The sequence below is a fragment of the Sminthopsis crassicaudata genome, chromosome 4 (genome assembly GCF_048593235.1).
Source record: "Sminthopsis crassicaudata isolate SCR6 chromosome 4, ASM4859323v1, whole genome shotgun sequence".
In the NCBI taxonomy this organism is placed as follows: domain Eukaryota; kingdom Metazoa; phylum Chordata; class Mammalia; order Dasyuromorphia; family Dasyuridae; genus Sminthopsis; species Sminthopsis crassicaudata.
In genome coordinates, this window is record NC_133620.1 from 97,208,489 (window position 1) to 97,228,981 (window position 20,493).

The 20,493-nt window shown below is 37.2% G+C and overlaps 1 protein-coding gene across 13 annotated transcripts; it reads left to right on the forward strand.

Annotated features, from left to right (window-relative positions):
* Nucleotides 1-791: 791 nt before the first annotated feature.
* Nucleotides 792-19,937, forward strand: TIMM17A (translocase of inner mitochondrial membrane 17A). 13 transcript variants are annotated; one of them, XM_074308782.1, is made up of 9 exons: nucleotides 835-986; nucleotides 1,616-1,733; nucleotides 2,201-2,539; nucleotides 10,261-10,410; nucleotides 10,825-10,924; nucleotides 11,067-11,130; nucleotides 15,591-15,719; nucleotides 16,681-16,791; nucleotides 19,039-19,937. In XM_074308782.1, exons 4-9 carry the CDS (start codon nucleotides 10,343-10,345, stop codon nucleotides 19,122-19,124), a joined length of 558 nt encoding a protein of 185 aa, XP_074164883.1. In that variant the 5' UTR covers nucleotides 835-986; nucleotides 1,616-1,733; nucleotides 2,201-2,539; nucleotides 10,261-10,342; the 3' UTR covers nucleotides 19,125-19,937. The 13 variants fall into 13 exon arrangements, with proteins under 13 accessions (XP_074164889.1, XP_074164883.1, XP_074164888.1 ...); XM_074308783.1 differs by having other exon boundaries at nucleotides 848-986; nucleotides 1,543-1,733; nucleotides 2,190-2,539; XM_074308794.1 differs by lacking the exon at nucleotides 10,261-10,410 and adding an exon at nucleotides 7,454-7,572 and having other exon boundaries at nucleotides 848-986; nucleotides 2,190-2,562; nucleotides 10,798-10,924.
* The last annotated feature ends 556 nt before the right edge of the window (nucleotides 19,938-20,493 follow it).

The window sequence follows — 20,493 nt, forward strand, 5'->3', positions numbered from 1 at the left end:
ATATATAGGAGAAAGAAAGTGATAATAATAATTATAACAACAGAAGGACAAACGACTAACATACTATAAAATCTTAGCACTACTGTCTATCTACCCAGGTTACTTATACCATCGGAATCTAATACTTAATGTGCAACAAGAAAATTGGATTTACAGACATATATTGTATCTAGGTTATATTGTAACACATGTAAAATGTATGGGATTGCCCGTCATCAAGGGGAGGGAGTAGAGGGAGGGAGGGGAGAATTTGGAAAAATGAATATAAGGGATAATGCTATAAAAAAAATTACTCATGCATATATACTGTCAAAAAATTTATAATTATAAATTAATATAATTACAAATAAATATAAATATAATAAATAAAATAATTATATTGTAATTATTATATAAGGGATAATGCTATAAATTATATTGTAATTATTATATAAGGGATAATGCTATAAAAAATTACTCATGCATATATACTGTCAAAAAAATTTATAATTATAAATTAATATAATTATAAATAAATATAAATAAAATAAATAAAATAATTATATTGTAATTATTATATAAGGGATAATGCTATAAAAAATTACTCATGCATATATATTGTCAAAAAATTTATAATTATAAATTAATATAATTTCAAATAAATATAAATATAATAAATAAAATAATTATATTGTAATTGTTTTATTATTTTATTTTTTATATTTATAATTACATTATAATTATAAAATTAAAAAAACCAAAAAAACATACTATAAAATCTGCTAGTGCACTGTTTTTCTGCAGATATTACTGTACTGTATTTTTAAGAGCCAAACGGAATGTTATGGAAAAAACAGTTGGGACCGTCAGTTTAGGATGACAGTTTAAACAGTCTCCCACTGAGGTGCTTCTCCTTATATAACTGGGGAGTATGAGCGTGTGTTTTTAATCTTTAATCCATGAATACGTTGGAGATAAACCATGTAAAAGATAGAGAGAAAAAAAAGGTAAGGAAAATTTTTCTTGCGAAAAGTATTTTCTGTTTTTAATAAGAAACGTAAGAAAATGATGAGTAGTGTGTGAGGAGCTACAAGTTTGCCATGTGTTCTTGGGAAGACGGTTTCCAGAGGAGAAAACAAAGGAGAAACCCCTGAAGGTCTGAAAGGAATATAATATGAAGAGGATTCTTCAGAAATTTTAATCAGGACCGGAGCGGAATGAATGATGAAAGTGTATTTCAAAAAGTGAAGAAGAGTCATGCGGTTTATATTAAGGGTGGGAAGGGCCATTCTCATAACCAAAGTACTGAAAATATCAGTTTTCACGATTTCATGTTAATAAATTATGTATTTAGTGAGTTTAACATTTACGGAGTTATAAAGGATTAAGGGATTCAATATAGAGAGAAATTATTGTCGGGAAAAGTTTTTCAAATAACAAGTAGCGTAGGAGTTCAAATGTAGTGATAATTAAAAAGCGGTTGTAACTTGTGCATAGTCTTTCCTAGAGCTTGGCCTGAGAGTCAATGTAATGAGTGAGGGGCACTTTTTTTTTTTTTTTAAGGGAAGGTTGTTAAACTTTTGCACGTCTTGCTGACATGTGTCCCTTCATGGATGTTTGAGGACTTTTATTACAGAGATACGCCGCACAATGGTTGATTTCGGAAGCGTTGGGATGCGGGTTCCTGCTGCCTAGACTTACTGTGAGCATTTTTAGGACCCCTCCAGGAGCCGGCAGGATGCATGGTGGGCATGGTAAGCACTACCCTTACATAGATTTCGGGAACTTCTGGATGAGGAAACTCCTTTCACCAGTGCAGATCTCCTCCCCTAGATCACTCTCCGGCCCCAGTTCTGAGCACGCCCTCCCCTCCTCCACACTAGCCCCGCCCCCCATTTAGGCGCCTTTCGGCGGGGACTCTCCTCAGTCTGCCCCCCAGGGACCTGTGGAAGGAGGGATTTTTTGCATTTCGTACACCGCCTGATACAAGTTAGCGTTTGCTGACTGACTGCAAACTAAAGGCTTCACCACCGCCACTGTTATCACTAGGGCAGCGGAGAAAACTCGGTAACGGGACTTGCCACGTCTCTTACCTGGATTTGAACTGGGGGGAGGGGTGTCAGAGTTAGAACTGGAACCCAAGTTTTTCTTGGTCTGGATAATCTCCAGTTAACATTAGTTCATAAGGGTAATTCAAAATTTCAAAACAGACTCTCTTTAGGGTTTAGGAAACTTCCCAAGTGAAAATGGAATCTGCAGACGCAGCTGCGGCAAAGTGAGGATTCGAACCCATGACGCCAGCCTCGCCGGGGATGAAATAGTTTCTCTAGCTAATCCTCGGGAAGCCGCGCCCCACCACGCCTCCCAGGGCTGCTTCTCCCATTGGTTCTCTGGAAAGAGAGGAGAACCAATCCTCTCCCGTCTTAGCCACCCGGCCCTCCCCCGGGGCTCTCCAGGGGACAGAGGTCACTTGCACGCCGAGCGCTGGAGCTCCGCCCTGTTTGCCCGGCATTCCCCTCACCGCCGGATCCAAGATGGAGGAGTACGCTCGTGAGCCTTGGTGAGCTGCCCCAATCGCTCCCTGCCCTTTCCGCCCCGCGTTCCCTGACCTTCGCCCCTTCGCTCGGGGCCCGCGAGGCGGCTTCCGCCTCGATCTCCTCCTCTTCTCCCCCCGGCCGATCCCCCTGGCCTCCCTAGCCTGGCTTGGCCATGACCTTGCGTGCGGTCCCGACGCCCCCGGGCCTGGTGGCTGCGCGTTGGAACTTGGGGGAGGAGTAGGGTCCCGCCGCCCCTCGCTCCTGAAGGGAAAGCCCTTCGCCCACCTTACTAGCGTCCCCCGGTACTCGGTCTGTGCTCAGGCTTCCGGGGCCTGCCTCCGCGAACGCAGCGTGGGGGAGGGCAGGGGTCCCCGAGTCCAGTGCCTCTGTGGCCGGGAGCGGGGCATTTCCGAAATAACCTGGCCTTCTCTGGCAGTTCTTGCACAAAGGCTCCGCTTCATCTTCCAGACAGCGGCAGCTGCCTCCCCTGGGGGGGGGGGGGTCAGTCCAGTCCTGGGAACGTTTGTGAAGCGCCTACTGTGTGCAGGAGTACTTGAAGGGGTCCAGGCAGCCCCTCCCCCCGAGCGGCTTCCCGGCGGGCGTCTCGTTTTTAATGTCAATTAAGAAATAGGTTGGTGGTAGAGTCAGAGGTCGGGAAGCGGCGGTGCCTCCGCAGTTATCAAGTCTTGACGAAAAGGCCTCTTGTCCTTAGCCATCTTTGATAACCGGCGTTGTCGGAGCCCAGAAGTCTCGGGTCTCCAGGAAGTAGTCAGTGGTTACATTGGGCTCAGCCCCTGAGAGCCGGCTCGCAGTCAGAGGGAAGTGATGGCGGACGTACTCGAGCCCCTCTTCCCCCAAGCGCTCCGAGGCGGCCAGAAGTGGGCAGAAGGAGAACTTGGCCTGCAGGCGCTGACTAGCTAGGTGACGGGCGCTGCTCAGCCGAGGTTTCAGCCTGCCCGTCTGTAAAATGGGCGGTTGTGGAGGTTAATGAGAGAATATTCCCTTCCCGCCTCAGTTCTGGGGAGAAAGCCTACCACCCCCTGTGCTTCGGCTCCCCTTGCTATTCAGCACCACGGTCTTTAAAGAATCCATTTTGTCTTAATCCTTTTCAAACTGTCTTTGAATTTAACTTTAAGTATTAAGTACTGGAGGTGGAGAGGTGGAAAAGAGCCCAGTCTCCCAAGACCTTATCTGAGCTTATGGAACATGTAAACATAAGTCTGATGTCTGGGAAAATGGGACACTAGTGAAAGGAGGAGATGCTGCATAAATTTCTCCTAGAATTTAGAAAGGGGAGAAAACACTTGGGTGGGTGTACTCTGAAAAACTTTATGGAGATGTTAACTAGAGGAAAAAATCAGTGGGTCGAGATGGGAAAGGGGAGCACTTTCCCAAGTTACCTCGGTAGGGGTCACTTGCAGAGTAATTGGAATATAGTTAGAACTGAGAATGCATGAAGGCAGTTAAAGAAAAATAAGAGGGAAAATGTAGGTTGTTGCCATATTGCGGAGGATCACGTATTTCACCCCATAGACAAATTTTCGAGAAGGGAAAATGTGCACAGTGAATCTAGTCAAATATTTTAAAAAGATTATTGAGTGAAGAGGATGAGTTGGAGAGGAGAAAGGGAAAACATACAGGAAGCTTTTAGAATAGCCCAGAAAGATCTAAACCAAATTGGCAACAGTATATAAGTGATGAAAAGATTTGTACAAAATAGGAAGAGAACAGATTTCTCTCAACGGATTTCCCATTGACCTAATCATTTTCATTTTTTTTTTCCTACCCTTTTTTATTCTTCTGAAGCTGCTACCTTCCTTAACTTATATAATATGAATTATCTTAGTGGTTCTATGAATCTTAACTTCTTATCCCCCTTCTTCTTAACTTGCCCGTCTATGTGTGCCAGACACTCTGCTAAGGACACGGTCAAAAATAAACTCTATACTAGGGAGAAATCACAAAGTAATTTCTGAGGGCAGGGTATGGTGATCGTGAGGGAAAGCATTAAGTGAAGGAATTAGGGATGGCCTTGTAGAAGAGGTAGCTTGTTTGAATTTTTGAAATTTAAAAAAGAGGCAGGAATTGGGGTTTCTAAGCAGTGGAAATGGGTAAGGAAATGATGGAGATAGAATGGAGTTGCCAATATGAGCAACATCTTGTTTCACCAAAATATAGAATGCATAATGTACCAATCTGGAAAGATAAGCTGGGGGCCCAATTGTGAAAGGCTTCAAATGCCCAAATCAAAAATTGAATTTTGTTCTAGAGATAATGGAGTTTCTTGAGCAGAGAAGTGATGTGTGCTTAACAATAGTACTTTGGGGGCAGCTAGATAGCCCAGTGAATATGAAGAGGGAACCCCAAAACTCTGAAAGATCCTTAAAGGAGACAATCTTCAACTCTCTTCAGGGAGGAGACTCCACCCCAGCACAGTTTCATCTTTGTTATCTGGTTGGGGATGGCTCAGTCCCAAAACCCATTGAATTCAATTCAAATTCTAACCCTGGCTGAAACCCAGCCTGGTGCCAACCCTGGGACTCCACCCACAAAGTCCCCTTCAGCTTGTAGTCAAAGACCTCTATTCTAAGAGAGCCAAACTGAAGCCATCTCTTTGCAGAGGTTCCAAACATGGCAGCCTTACACCTGACAAGGATCTCTGCCTACTGGAACACTATTTCCAGTGCCCTTTATCTCTACCTTCAACTTTACTAACTAGACTTTTAACTTTACTTCCAAACCCCATAATAAACTTCTTTCATCAATCTAGGTAGGTTTTCGGGTCTGCAAATTCCTTTACAGGGGCTCTTGAATCACCTCTAGACCTCATTTAACTCCATATCCTTGTGCCAAATCCAAAGGGTTTGCAGGGGAGCTCTGTTTGACTCCCTGTACCCCAAATCTGCCACTAGACCTTTAGGTACCCCAATTCTAGACCTCATCAGAGTGCCAACTCTCAAGTCAGGAAGACCTAAGTTCAAATCTGGCCTCAAGACACTTAATACTTCCTAGCTATGTGACCCTGGGCAAGTCACTTTACCCCAATTGCCTCAGCAAAAAAAAAAAAAATCACTAGCAACTGTGGGCAAGATGGATTAGAAAAACTAGTTGGAGGGATGAATTACAGTAATATTGTCATTGATCAGGCAGGTGATGAAGTCACAAGAGTGGTTGGTAATACTAATATGAATATTTCCACCATCAAAAAAATAAGGCTCTGTACTTAGATGTATTTTGATGTCATCTATTCCATTGGCTTTTAGCTACCAACTTTTTATATATGATTTCATAGATTTCCTTCTTGTAGCTCCCTCCTGTCTCTTAAGCTATAATTGAAGAGAGCTGAACTTTCCAATTGATCAATAATGGACAGAATCGGCTACACCCAGAGAGGGAACACTGGGAAATGAGGAAATGAGTGTAAACTGTTTGCATTTTTTTCTTCCCAGGTTATTTTTACCTTCTGAATCCCAACTTTTCCTGTGCAACAAGAGAATTGTTTGGTTCTGCACACATATGTTGTATCTAGGATATACTATTAACATATTTAACATAAATAAGACTGCCTGCCATCTTAGGGGTAGGGAGTGGAGGGAAGGAAGGGGAAAAATCAGAAGTGAGTGCAAGGAATAATGTAAAAAATTACCCATGCAATGTACTGTCAAAAAAAATTTATAAAAAAAAGCTTAAAAAACCTGTTAAAAACATGATTTCCTTACTCTCAGTAAAAATACATTTTATCATGAAAAAAAAGCTGAACTTAAGATTAACTTCTCATTGCCCAATTACTCCTAATATCCTTTCAAATCAGGCCATAGAAACAGCAATCATTCTCCTTTGAGGGAAACTTAAATATATTTGAGTCTTGTCCTTTCCATACTCTAGTACTTTGGTCTCAGTGATTGCATCAGCTTTTCATTCCAGTGAGCTGTAGGGATTGGTCAGATCCTCCTAACTGCTCTTGCCAATCTATAGGATGAACTAGAGGCCTGGCAGAAAAGTCTGGTGCACACATTCCCATGTCTTATGGGTGGAGAAATTAAGGTTCAGAGCAACTCAAATTAGTTCAGAATCACATATAAGAACTTGAGTTTCACCTAGATTTTCTGACTCCACAAGTCTAGCCCTAACTCACCTTAACTTCTCTGCAGTCTTAGATAGATACCATTGATTACCCTTTCCTCCTTGCCTTCTCTTAGAAGATTTCAGGAAGCCTCTCTCCTCTTTCTCGTACTTATCTGACAGCTTTCCCTCAGGATTCTGATCTCTTCTTCCTAAATATTTTACTTGGGGATCTCATGGTTTTTTTCCCTGAGGCAGTTGGGGTTGTGACTTACCAAAGGTCATATGCTAGGAAATGTTAAGTATCTTGAGACCAGATTGATCTCATGAATTTTCATGGATTTAATTACCATCTCTATGCTGATGATTATCCTTTCTACCTATCTAATCACCAGTTGAGTTAGGAAAAGGTAGACTGAGGGTAATACTCTTGTGGAGTGTAGAGTTAAGAGATTTTGGGGAGGAAAAATTTTTCTTTGTACTGTTAACCTATTTCTCCTTTCTAATTGTATATTATTCCTTGAATATGAGCTCTATCATTTTTTTAAATTGTGAACTTAAACCAAAAGATTACAAAAAACTGAACTGCTAGACTGTTTTTAAAAAGAAATGTACTACAGCAGAATAATGATAAATGTATCCCCTTCTGTAGTCTTGCTTTCTAATGTGCATAAAATTTTTTTCCCTCATGTTTTTCATTTACTCACTAATGGCAGTTCTTTCCCTCCAGATAAAATCCTGTAACAGTTATAGTTAAACACATTAGTCATGTCTGAGAATGTCTTGTTTGAACTTCTAATCCATTACACCTCTGCTGAATGTAATTCTATTTCATCAGTCTAGAAATTGTTTAATTACTACATTGGTCTTTTCAGTTTTTCCTTCCATATTATTGTAATTGTGTAAAATGTTCTGATTATTCGCATTTCATTGTCTTTTCAATTTTTATAAATATCTTTTCAGATTTCTCTGTCACTTTCTTGATAACTTAATAGCACAATATAGCCATACCTCAGTTCCCCCAGTGATGTGCAGCTATGTTTTTTCTAGTTATTGACAGCAACAAAAAAGTGTTGGTATAAATCTTATAAGGGTCTTTGTACAACTCTGTCCTTGACCTCTTTGGGGCATATGCCTAACATTTACTTCCAAATTGTTCTCCATAGTGATTGAACTAATTCACAGCTTCAACCACTCCTACAAGAACTCCAAAATTGCTATTTTCCTCTCGTTTTGCATTGGCAAATAAGAGGTATACTCCACACAATATACATTGAACTTGGTATGAATATTGAGAACTCACTAGGAATATTGAGCTTGATGAAATACATCTTTGAACACTTGCCATAACACCTATTATTATTATTATTTTTTTTAATACTGTATTGGTCATTACTCTGCAAAATATTTTAAATGGTTCCCCATTGCTTTTACATTAATATCTAAACTTTGGCTTAGCATCTAATGCCTGCCTCTCAACCTAACTATTCGATTTTATTTCCTCCTATTAAAAGAATATCTATGATGTACTTTCAGCCAAGTTAGTTCACAATCTGCTTGATGTGCTTTTCAAATTCCTGTCTTTTTTGCTTTAGGTTTGAAATGTCTGCATTTTTATACACTCTACTCATCCTTTAAAGCAGGAGTGGGGAACCTGTTCCCCCACTCATTTGTGAGCCATACAGAATTATCAACTTGCATAACATAAGCAGTGGGAGGTTGTTTGTACCTAGCTTTGAGCTCATTACCTGCAGTTGGCCTTAGTAAATGTTTGGGGATCTTATTTGGCCTGTGGCCAGATGTTCCCCGCTTTAGAACTGAATGAACTCAAGCCTTTTTTTTTTTTTTTTTTTTTTTTAATTAATGGAAAAAGGGCTTTAGAGAAAGTTAAGATTTAGTTTTGATTCCCCCTCCAAATGAACTTACCTGTTAATAAAGCTCTCTTCTCTATAAAAATAGTACCTGAATTTCCTACCTCACTAGATTGTCAAGGGACTTAGAGGAAGTAATGTTTGCAATTGTGAACATTAAAGTCTAATATCATCATCTGTAACTTTCTAGTTAATTATAAGCTCTGATGTAGCCTTTCCCCCCTCCCCCCTCGATATTCAGAACCTTTGTTTAGGATTATAAAATAAACTAGCCTACTTGCTTTCTCTCCTAGAAGCTATTGTTATTCACTGATGTGTGAGTGAAAATGTATGTTTTTGAATACATGAGTATGTGGCATGGATAATTCTAGATATGAGATGGTAGAAGTAGTATTATATGAAATTCTCTTCCTAACTGGGGCAATATTTATTCTACTCTTCCCAGGAAAGCTTTCTGGCTGACCTGGTCACTGCCATAAAGGAGTGCAGTATGAGTGATCTTGATTCTATTAAAAGACCATGCATAGACATTTACTTGTTTTTATTATTGTGTATGTAACTTTTTATTTCATCACTAATCATATGTGTGTGACCACAGGATAGATCTTGCTTTATAGGTTTTGGGGTGTATTGATTTTCATTTAATTTTTAAAAACCAGTTTATTGTATGTGGAACATTAAAACATGGACTAGGCTAATTCACTGGAGATTTCAATATCTAGTTGTCGCCAGCAAATCTCTTTGAATCGCGAGTAGGCCTTTTCTAGTGCTTTATATCAAGTGAGTTTTAACTAATACTAGTTGATGATTGGTGCCAACAGACACAGAATAAATGGATTCTCTTGTCACCTGCTCCTTACCATCTCACATGATGATATGGGGAGGGAATATGACCTTAGTCACACAGTATTTTCTTCTAAGATTTTCCAAAACTAAAACCATCTTTCTTTGGTCATACTAAGCCATTGCTGCTTTCTCTCAAAAAAAGCCTTCACACTCTTCCAGAACTATCCTACTCTTTTCCTCATAGTAGCTCATTATTGTATAATTTACCCAGATCATCCACTCAACCTACCATTTTTGTCTATTTATGAGACAAGAAAGCTCAGCTTCCTAACTTTTGTTTTAACTTCTGTAATTTTGGAATCAGAAATTTGTATTGTCTTCCTCTCCCTCCTTTTTCTTTTTTTAAAAAACTACTTATAGTTGATACTTGTCATATTTACTATGTAATTATAGAGAAGGGATGTATAAACTGCATTCTTAGAATTTGTAGATTCAGTTTGAATTTTAGACTAAATAGAACCAGGAATCCCAGTTGGAATGGATTATAGCCATCCATACTTGACCAAAGCACTACCTCTAAAGCATTCTCCATGCAGTCTCTTAGCTGCCTCTCCAAAGGGAGTAGCTGCTCTGTCTTGTTTTTACAGCATCTCTTTAAGCATCTGTTCCCTCTTGGATACACCTAAAGTTACCCCAGCACCTTCATTTAGTATTAAATGACGTCTCATTTGTATGATAGTACATTCTTCCCTCAGCTGCCAGAGTGATATTTCTTTCCAAAGTCAAGTATTAGTATTTGTTAGTTTTTCCATCACCTTCATTTTCATTTAGAGGCAATCTTGTCACTGGTTAGAGAGCTGGCCTCAAAGTAGAAAGATCTGGATTTCCATTCTGCCTCAGATGGATGAGACTCTTGAGATAAATTGCAGGAAAGATGACCTGCATTAGTAGACGGAGTTTCATTATCTTCTATTTCAGTATTCTTAGTTCTGTTCATTTCCAAATGTATTTCTCCTTTCTCTTAGAGAACCTCTTAGAGCAAAGAATGAAAAAGGAGAAAGCAGTTCTCCAGAACTAATAACCTACACGTGAATCTAGTATGACAGTATGTACTGTCTTCCATGCGATATCTCCTTCTGCAAAGAATGTCAGCTCCAACACCCATCTTCTATGAGGTCCATATATTTTTATATTTATTAACTTTATGATATATTTTACACCTACTTGTCTTCTCCATTAGAAAGTAGTAGGTACCTTGTGAATAAAAATGATTTGGTTCTTTGTATTAGGGTCCAGCATCTAGCATAGTGCTTGGTGGTGATAGATATTGATCATCAACCAAAGTTATTTTCACATGAACTGAGTGCTGTGGAAAGTGGGAACATATTCATAGTCCCTTGTATAGCTTATTAACTTAAATTGACTGCCATATAGCTCTGTGTATATTTTGAGAAGCACAATTTCATTAATTTGGCTGGGTCTGTGTTTGAGATTTGCCATTCATTTAAACAGGGAAGGTTTTGTGGAGAAAGCAAACTTTGAGATATGTGACTTCATTAAAGGGTTTTATTTTTTCTTTTTCCTCTTAGCCCCTGGCGAATTGTGGATGACTGTGGTGGGGCTTTCACTATGGGTACCATAGGAGGTGGTATCTTCCAAGCAATCAAAGGTTTTCGCAATTCTCCTGTGGTAAGTGAATGGAAAACTAGCCTTCTACATGGAACCCAGATTTGAACATTTTAAAAAATATATAATAAAACAGATTCTGCCAGTGAGTTGGAAACCAGTTGTGCTTCTGATATTTTCTGGCTATTTGATTTTGTTTCCATAGGGAGTAAGCCACAGGCTTCGAGGCAGTATGACAGCCATCAAAACCAGAGCACCACAATTGGGAGGTAAAGGATTATTTCATATTCAGATTTTTTTTTTTTAATTACTGACAATGAACTTTCACACTTTTGCCAATTATTGATCTCAGTTTGGCTATAATTGCTTATTCCTAGAAAATAATTTCATTATCTGATAACCCTTATGGCCTGCTTCAAAAAGTAGACTTTTATATTACACCTTATGAAAGTAAACCCTTCTTCATTGCCTTAAAATACAAATTTTGGATAAAAGGAGGGAAATGTTTAAAGTTGCAGGTTTTGAGACTTCTGGGGAAACTGAAGTACAGTGTTAAAACTGTACAGTGTCTTATGAGAGAACTTGAAAAGTAGAGCTATTTTGGGGGACACAAAGGTAAATAAATGCTAAAAAAAATTAGGAGACAATTATAGTTACTGAGCTCTGCACAATCAGTAGCAGTATATCTGAAGTACCTGGTGAAGAGAAATACAAAATAACCTTCCTTGGGCTTTTTGATGAGTTCTTAGCCATTCATTAAAACCTAGTTCGAATGGCACTATTCCAGTAAAACACCTCCCCTGATCTCTCTCATCATTAAAAGACCTTTTCTCCTTTAAACCTTACATTACACCTTGTTTATACCTCTCAAATACAACTGGTGTATATGTAATAGCCCCCTGTTTATTTGTAAACTCTGAAAGGACCTGGCTTAATTTGAACTTTGATTCCCCAGAACCTATGAACCCTCCCATGCTTTCATATAAAGCTTAGTAGTATAGATAGATGAAGAAAAGTAAATTGAGTTCATTCCTGTGAGACTTACTAATTAGCAAACATTTATTAAACACTTACTGTGTGCTTACATGTGTAAACTATGGAGATACAAAGAAAAGCTTAAGATCCTTTTTGTCCTCAAGGATCTCAGTCATATGTGAGAGACAGCAGATGAAAAGCAGAATGAAGGGGAATGTGATCAAGTCCAGGGAAGGAAATTATCTGAGGAGATAAGATTTCAATTTTTTTTTCTCTCATAGATTTTTTTCATTAATTTTTACAATTATAACATTTTCTTTGACAGTACATATGCATAGATAATTTTTTTTTTTACAACATTATCCCTTGTACTCCCTTCTGTTCCGAGTTTTTCCCCTCCTTCCCTCCACCCCCTCCCCTAGATGGCAGGCATTCCCATACATATTAAATATCTTATAGTATATCCTAGGTACAATACATATGTACAGAACCGCATTTTTTGTTGTTGTTGTTGTTGCAAAGGAAGGATTGTATTCGCAAGGTAAAAATAATCTGGGAAAAGAAACAAAACAAAAAAAAATCCAATGCTCTCAGTTTACACTCATTTCCCAGTGTTCCTTTTCTGGGTGTAGCTGATTCTGTCCATCATTGCTCAATTGGAATTGGATTAGCTCTTCTCTATGTTGAAGATATCCACTTCCATCAGAATACATCCTCATACAGTATCATTGTTGAAGTGTATAATGATCCCCTAGTTCTACTCGTTTCACTCGGCATCAGTTGATATAAGTCTCTCCAAGCCTCTCTGTATTCCTCTTGTTGGTCATTTCTTACAGAACAATAATATTCCATAACATTCATATACCATAATTGACCCAACCATTCTCCAATTGATGGACATCCATTCATTTTCCAGTTTCTAGCCACTATGTAAAGGGCTGCCACAAACATTTTGGCACGTACAGGTCCCTTTCCCTTCTTTAGTATTTCTTTGGCATACAGACCCCAATAGAGACATTGCTGAATTAAAGGGTATGTACAGTTTGATAGCCTTTTGGTATAGTTCTAAATTGCTCTCCAGAATGGTTGGATTCTTTCACAACTCCACCAACAATGCATCAGTGTCCCAGTTTTCCCACAGCCCCTCCAACATTCATCATTATTAGTTCCTGTCATCTTAGCCAATCTGACAGATGTGTAATGATCTCAGAGTTGTCTTAATTTGCATTTCTCTGATCAATAGTGATTTGGAACACTCTTTCATATTAGTGGAAATAGTTTTAATTTCATCTGAAAATTGTCTGTTCATATCCTTTGACCATTTATCAATTAGAGAATGGCTTGATTGGAGATAAGATTCAAATTTGATTTCATCTTGTAGATGATAGGTTCTGAAAATCATGAAGTCTGGTAGAGCAGCCAAGAGTGGAAAAGGATGAGGTATATGCACATGTATAAGATTGCCCTTGAGTTAAGAATTGAGGGAAGCTAAGGATTCTAAGAAGCAAAGATTAGTTAAAATGAGTATTCCAGATACAGATGAGAGGTGGACTCCTGATTGAGGGAATAGCCTGCTGAACCTACTCTGGCAGGAATGGCTGGGGAAAATCTGACTTTTAGGATATTTGGTGAGCCAGTTCACTAGCAATGAAGGCACCCAGTAGTGAGTATGTTGAACATAAATGTATGTTACCAAAAACCTCACAACCTCAATAGAGAGTCACTGCAAAGTGATAACATTGGAAATGGTATCCCCTGTTGATCCTGTGCATCACCAAACTGGCTTATATTCCTGCTTGATCCTGGCTTAAGATCCTTCTACTCTTTGCCTGCACAATCCCATTCTCCCAGAAGCTGCTCCTCCATATTTTTCTTTCCTCATGCTGCCTTCTCTTCCAGGCATTCCTTCTTGAACCATCAGTGCACAACATTCTCATGCTTTAACCATGTCTGCTAGAAAAGTAATATGCAGCCAAATGTAAAACTTGCTAAGCTTTTAGTGAACAATAGATCCATCAGTATTTGTAGTAATTTTTTTAAATTATACCAATCACTTTGTCTTCAATCACTTTATAGAGTAGTAAGGAAATTAGTAATTCATTTTTGCTTAAATGCTTGTGTGACAAACCAAAAATACTGCAAAATAACAGCATAACAACTTAGTATTTAAAAATACATTAGACCAATGATGTATTCTCTATGCTATTCACTTACAGCAGTAACTGAATCCAACCTAAACCATGTCTTGTGCCACAACAGATAGTCATGTAGTCTCTACTTGAAGATCACTGGTGCTCAGGGCAGCCCATTCTGCAGTTGACAGTAAGCCCAAATCTGCCCCTCTGCAGTTTCCATCCATGGGTATCTGTTTTGCCCTTGTTGGCTGAACTAAGGGAGTTTTTTGGGGGAAGGTGCAGGGAGGTTTTTTGTAAACAGCTATTATGTGCCACTCCTAGAATCTTTTTTTCAAGCTGATCATTTCCCTCAAATGATCTTTGTATGACAGTTTCCATTCAGTTCACTGTGTTAAATGTATTCTCCCTTGCTTATATTCCTGAATAAGTAAACAAAGGATTCCAGAGTTACCTGTTTCATCACCTCTCCCATTCTAGGAAAGTGACACTTTTTTATTAATGACAGCTTAAGATCACATCTCTTTTGATTGCTATGTCAACAGTGTTGATACATATAATCTTTTTCACATGAACTGTTATCTAGCTATACTTGTGGAATTTTTTTTGTTTTTTTTTTTTTAAACCCAAATGTAAGACTTTAAAGTTATGCCTTTTATACTTATTAGATTTAGCCCCTTGGTCTAAGACTATCAGGATATTTTTTCATCTTTTTTTTTTTTTTTTCTTCAGCTTGATAACTGATCTTTCTAGCTTCATGTCAGTCAGATTTATTTAATAATAAGCATACCATCTGAGCCTTGGCTTAAAGAAATTTTAAAAACCTGAATATAATTGAGCAAAAGCAAATCTTGGGGCACTTTCTTCCAAAGTGACAGATCCATTAATCACCATTCTTTAGGTCAAGTCACTCAACTAATTCTGAATCTTAATAAGAATACTCAGCCTTTATCTGTTTACCTTGTCTAGAAGAATATCATAGGCTGTTAAATGCCTTCCTTAGAATATCTAATATTTCCCTGTCATTACCCATTTCCTGACCTTTCAGCAAAAAAAAAAAAAAAAAAAAAAAAATTTATTCTGGCATGACTTATGGATGAACCCATGTTGACTCTTATAATTCCATTTTTATATGAACTCTTATAAAACCAATTGTTTTTTTTTTCTTGATGCATCAGATTATGACCTGATTGTATAGTTTCTAGTCATTAATAAGGGAAAGGAATAAGAATTGTCCCTTCATCAGCTGGCATGGTTAGATGCTGAATGAATGAATGAATGAAGAAATTAAAAAATTACTGAAATCAGAAAAAAAAATGGTTAAGAAAGCTCAAATATATGACAGCGGGACAAGGCATACTTGTGCAGCCTGATTTCTTTTAGCCCTGGTTTATCAAGCTAGTGACCTTTCTAATTTTTCATCTATAATGACTCAAGCTTTCTATTAAACTAACTATTCTGACTTTATTCAATTCTCATGCAGATTTGTGGTGTGTGTTCAAATTGTGCAGTTAATTCATAAAGAGTAGAATTCGGTTTTTGTTTTCCTACTAGACCATTTTGTTATAGCAGGAAAATAATTTTTGTATTTTAATAAGATTTTTTTGTTTTAAACCAAACAGGTAGCTTTGCAGTTTGGGGAGGTCTCTTTTCCATGATTGATTGCAGTATGGTAAAAGTCAGAGGAAAAGAAGATCCATGGAATTCTATCACAAGTGGTGCCTTAACTGGAGCCATATTGGCAGCAAGAAGTAAGAAACACATGGCTATAATAAAAGATTGGAAGACCTTAATAAACATCACATCTTTAAGTTATTTAGCATGTGAGAAATGATAGCTGTAGGAGAAAAGCTAAGTTTTATTTGATAACAGAAGTATATATAATAGCAATCCAGAGAGAAAAAACAGTACCTATTATCTTGATATTTTTAAACATGACAAGGTATAGCAGTTCTTGACATTTTATCAAAAAAATAGACCTGCTTCCTTAAATATTTCTTCATCAGAACTATCTCATAAAAGGACACTCAGTATTTGGGATACCTAATATCTAGTAGATGACAAGTTGAATGTCCATGTACTTCCAAAGGTTATTCCATATCTGGTTTGACTTCTAGGATGTGGATTTGGTCCAAAAAAAGAAAAGAAGGCCTTCTTGGTCCCCCAATGTCTTATAAATTCAAACTCTTCAAACCTGGGGAAAAGAAAAGGGATCCTAAGGAAATGAGGACAATTCTGAGGATGGTGCAGAAGATGTCAGGTTTATTCTAGGGCAAGTTTGAGTGAGTCTGAAAGCATCAAATTAAACTGAAATCCTGGTGATCAGGGGGAGATCTTAAAACAAATTTTTTTCTTCCCTTTGGGAAAAAGATGAACAGTCACAGCTACTTCTTGGCCTTTTGAATCCTTGGGATAAAAAGTTGACCAGACTTAATTTAGATTAGTGATTAACCCTTTTTATGTCATGGTGGTCTGATAAAGCCTGTGGATCCTTTAGAATGTTTTTAAGAGCATAAAAGTATATTGAGTTATAAGTGAAAGTAATAAAAAAAAAAAGCGAAACTAATTATATTGAAATATAACTTCAAATATTTTCTAATAAGCAAAGCCAGGGAACTTACATTAAATCTTATATATTTACTGGACTCCTACTGTAACTAATGCATAAAGTCAGAATTGGAAATTAATTTCTCTTGTCATTGATACCTTCAGATGGACCAGTGGCCATGGTTGGTTCAGCTGCAATGGGTGGCATTCTTCTTGCTTTAATAGAAGGAGCTGGTATCCTGTTAACAAGATTTGCATCTTCACAATTTCCAAATGGTAAGTTTTCCTCTTCTAGAATCTAGTAGTAGTCTCAATATATAAATAATATTCTCAAAAGCCAAAAATCTTGGTTTTGGAATTGTTCCACTGATCTTTAAAATCTACACTGTCGCTTAAATTTATTTGGGCTAATGGTTTAACATTTGGGGAGGGGAGGAGGTAACTGCCTTTGAACTGAACTATATTCACATTTTGTTGTGGGAACCCTAAGGATCTTGGTCATAGGTAATAGTGCCCTTTGAAGAATAGAATGTAGCTTTCAACAACTTTTAAAGAAAAATAACTGTAGCTATATATATATATATATATATTTTATATGAATCTTTTCCACAAATTAATTTGCTTTTTTTCTAAGCATTTGGGTTAACTGGGAGAAAGGGACCATGAAACTTCATTGGTTAAGATACACGTTTTGCTTGTTCGCTATTATCCATTCTTTATCTACAGCATTTAGGATGAAAAGTTTAGGAGCTAATTATCACATTGAATTTAGTTTGGACATTGTAACCATAGAAACTTGATCTAAATTTGGAACAGTTTTTCCCTAGAGCACAGAGAAGAAGGGTATCAGGGACTGCTGTTGGAACTAGCAAAGGGGGATCACTTTCTGTCTGAGACAGTAATAGCAAAACATTGACTTGCCTGTTCCTTAAAAAGACGTAATAGAGGAATGAAACAAGTTGGGAATTTTTTGCTCAAGCACTTGGATAAGAATCAGTATAAAGTATGCAGAATAGATTATCTCTCTCAATCTGATTTCATTTCCCTATGCACTGAGCAAAGATCCCTTGTTCTTGTGGCACAGCTTTGAAATAGTGCTCTGCTGATTAGATACCATTGGGCTCTTTCTGTCTGATCTGTGTACTTTTTAATCACTATATTTAGCACCCAATTGAGAGAGCCACATTGTGCCATACTTAGAATACTTTAAGAATCAGAATGAAAAATGAAAATGGTAATATTAACATCTTCACAAAAAGTAAAAACATGTTAAAATTTTCCATATGTCCTAACTCTCTAAAGGAAATGTAGGCATTTTTGATTATGCTTTACTTGCTTTGGCAAATTTTCTTGAAGAGTTCAGTCACCAAAGCAAATCTTTTATCTAGAAATAACAAAGTATATCTTTAAAGACATTTTTTTATTCGACTTTTGCCTGATTTTTTTTTTTTTTTAAGTCTCAGAAATATGATTTTTTTTTTTTTTAATGAGTCTCAGAAATACCTGTTTTTTGCAATAGATCAACATTTCTGGGAAAATATTTTTAAAATCTCTTGGAAAGTAAATCATGTACAAAATGAAATAACATTTTCATCAAAGAAATCAATGAAAAACTTAGCAAGGAGGCAGATGATTATAATTCTCTGAAATGCATTAAATTTTACTGCCATTGAGTTAATGAAGCACTTTGTGAGGGGAAAACTTAGTGTACCTATAATTCTAATTTTAAAAAAATTTATAAAATACTCATTTTCATACACAAAATCACACACCTTTCAAGCATCAAAAGGCAATGCAAAGATTGCAAAACATTGCTACACTTGAAGGTAAGATCATGAGCAAACCTCTCGAAGTTTTAGTTTCCTTATTTGTAAAATGAAATGACACTTGAGTATTTCCTATAAAACAGGGTTGTAAAGAAAGTAGACCTTAAAGTTTTATGCCATTGTTTATCACTCCATTCTCTGCAAACGTAGTTCCACAGGAGTCCATCCCTAGCACTAGTCATGAGCATCGTTTTCCTCTTCAGAGTTTCCATTGCCTACTTAATTGATTTTATAGGGTCAGGTTCACTAGGGTATCTTAAAACACAGCATACCTAATTCTATAAATGCTTGACAGAATGATTTCTTCCATTTGCTATGAAATTGAGAAAAAATGCTTTTTAAGTAATAGCCACCCGAAGTTGGGTGGCTATAGCAGCTTCTTAATGTAATTACTTTGACTCTGCTTGTTGCTGAAATTAATCCACATTGCATTTCTGGTTCAGCAGTTGAGAGATCTTTACTCTTATAAGCACAAGGGAAGCCAGACTGTCATCTATCCTCCTCAGTTTGAAGCGCCTCCAATTCTGTCATGCTAGTACAGGAATTAGGCAACCCTAAAAATAGTCCCTTAGTTTAATGCAATGTATTTTCCATGAGTTTGGACTCAGTGTAGACTTATTTATTCAACCTTATTAATTGCTCTTAGTTGTAACTTCTTGATATTTAAGAATGAAACTTAAATTTATGTCAATTGCAGGACCCCAGTTTGTTGACGATCCTTCCCAGTTGCCTCCAGCTCAGTTGCCACCCTCACCATTTGGAGACTATCGGCAGTATCAATAATGAAACTGTTGCCCTGAGGTTTCTTATTAGTATACAATCTTTAGTTATAAAAAGATTCTGGAAGATCAAGTTACAGTCTGATTTGGACAAGAAAGGCTGACTATACTCTGAAGAAACACTTAGCACTTTTTCTATTTAAAAAGAACCTGGGACAGAAAGTCTAAAAAGTTCAAATTTTATTTATTAATACTTGGATTGCATTTGTAATAAAATTAAATGTCTAGTATCATTAAAAAGAAATACTTTTAAATGCTTAGAAGATGAAGGACCAAAGTTGGGAGAATATTGAAATTGATTTCCTTATGGACTTCTCTGCCTGGTTTGTTGTTATGTGGTTCAAACAATAATAATCCCTGGAATTTGTTCTTTCTTTCAAGATCAGTAATAGTGTTCCACTTTTCATCAAATACTTCATCTTCTCAACAATATAGATTTTTAAACTTGCATGTGATGGGAGTTAGAATCTATTCTTATTCCTGAAATGGATTGTGTATGAAAGTTGATGCCAACTCACACAGGTTTTTAGTAAAATTACTTTTAAGCATCAAATAGATACAGTAAAGTGCTGATTTTTCACATGACATCGCCTTATACGGAAATGAAATGTTTGCCCTTTTGAGACTGTGAACTACAAGACTTCTCTGAGGCTACTGTGCCTTGGTTTCTGACCATTAGAAATTTCACCAGAAGTGACTGGTATCCAAAATGCTTGGTCCTGTAAAAGGAGAGCTCAGAGTTGGAATAGTTTTCATTATTGGAAAAGTTTGTTGTTTATTTGTGGGATTGAAAATAAAATATGGAAATTTTTTGTGATTCTTTTGTGGTCTCAATGGTTTTTACATATATTGGGGGGAGGGTCTTTTTAGGCCTTGTAGACCTAGATAAGTAAGCAGAGTTGCTGATATTTCTTGACTAAATCATGATCTGCCAGAAGGTATAACCAGATACTTTGACTTGCAACAGCATTCACTTTACAGAGTGCTAATTATGTACTTGATATTATAAGGAACACAAAGATGAATTAAACCCTGTCTCCAAGGAATCTGATTGACTGTACTTAAAACTGCTAGGGTGTGAAATGGAAAACAAATTCATCATAAGCATTGTTAATCCCTGTGTACCAAATTAGGTAATTGATGATTTTTTTTTTAATGCGATTTTTGTTTTTAAAGCTCTTATTGGTTGCACAAGGCGGCTAAAAAATCAAGCTGAGGATTTTGAATTGCAGAGAAAATTCAATGTTGCTTTACTGGAATGTTGAGAAAGCTTGTCTTTACCTTAAGAATAATGTGAATTTTTTTCCACAAATGGAGTGCCATGACTGAGTGGGAAACTGTTAAACCCTTAAGTCTTTTTGGGTTTTTTTGTT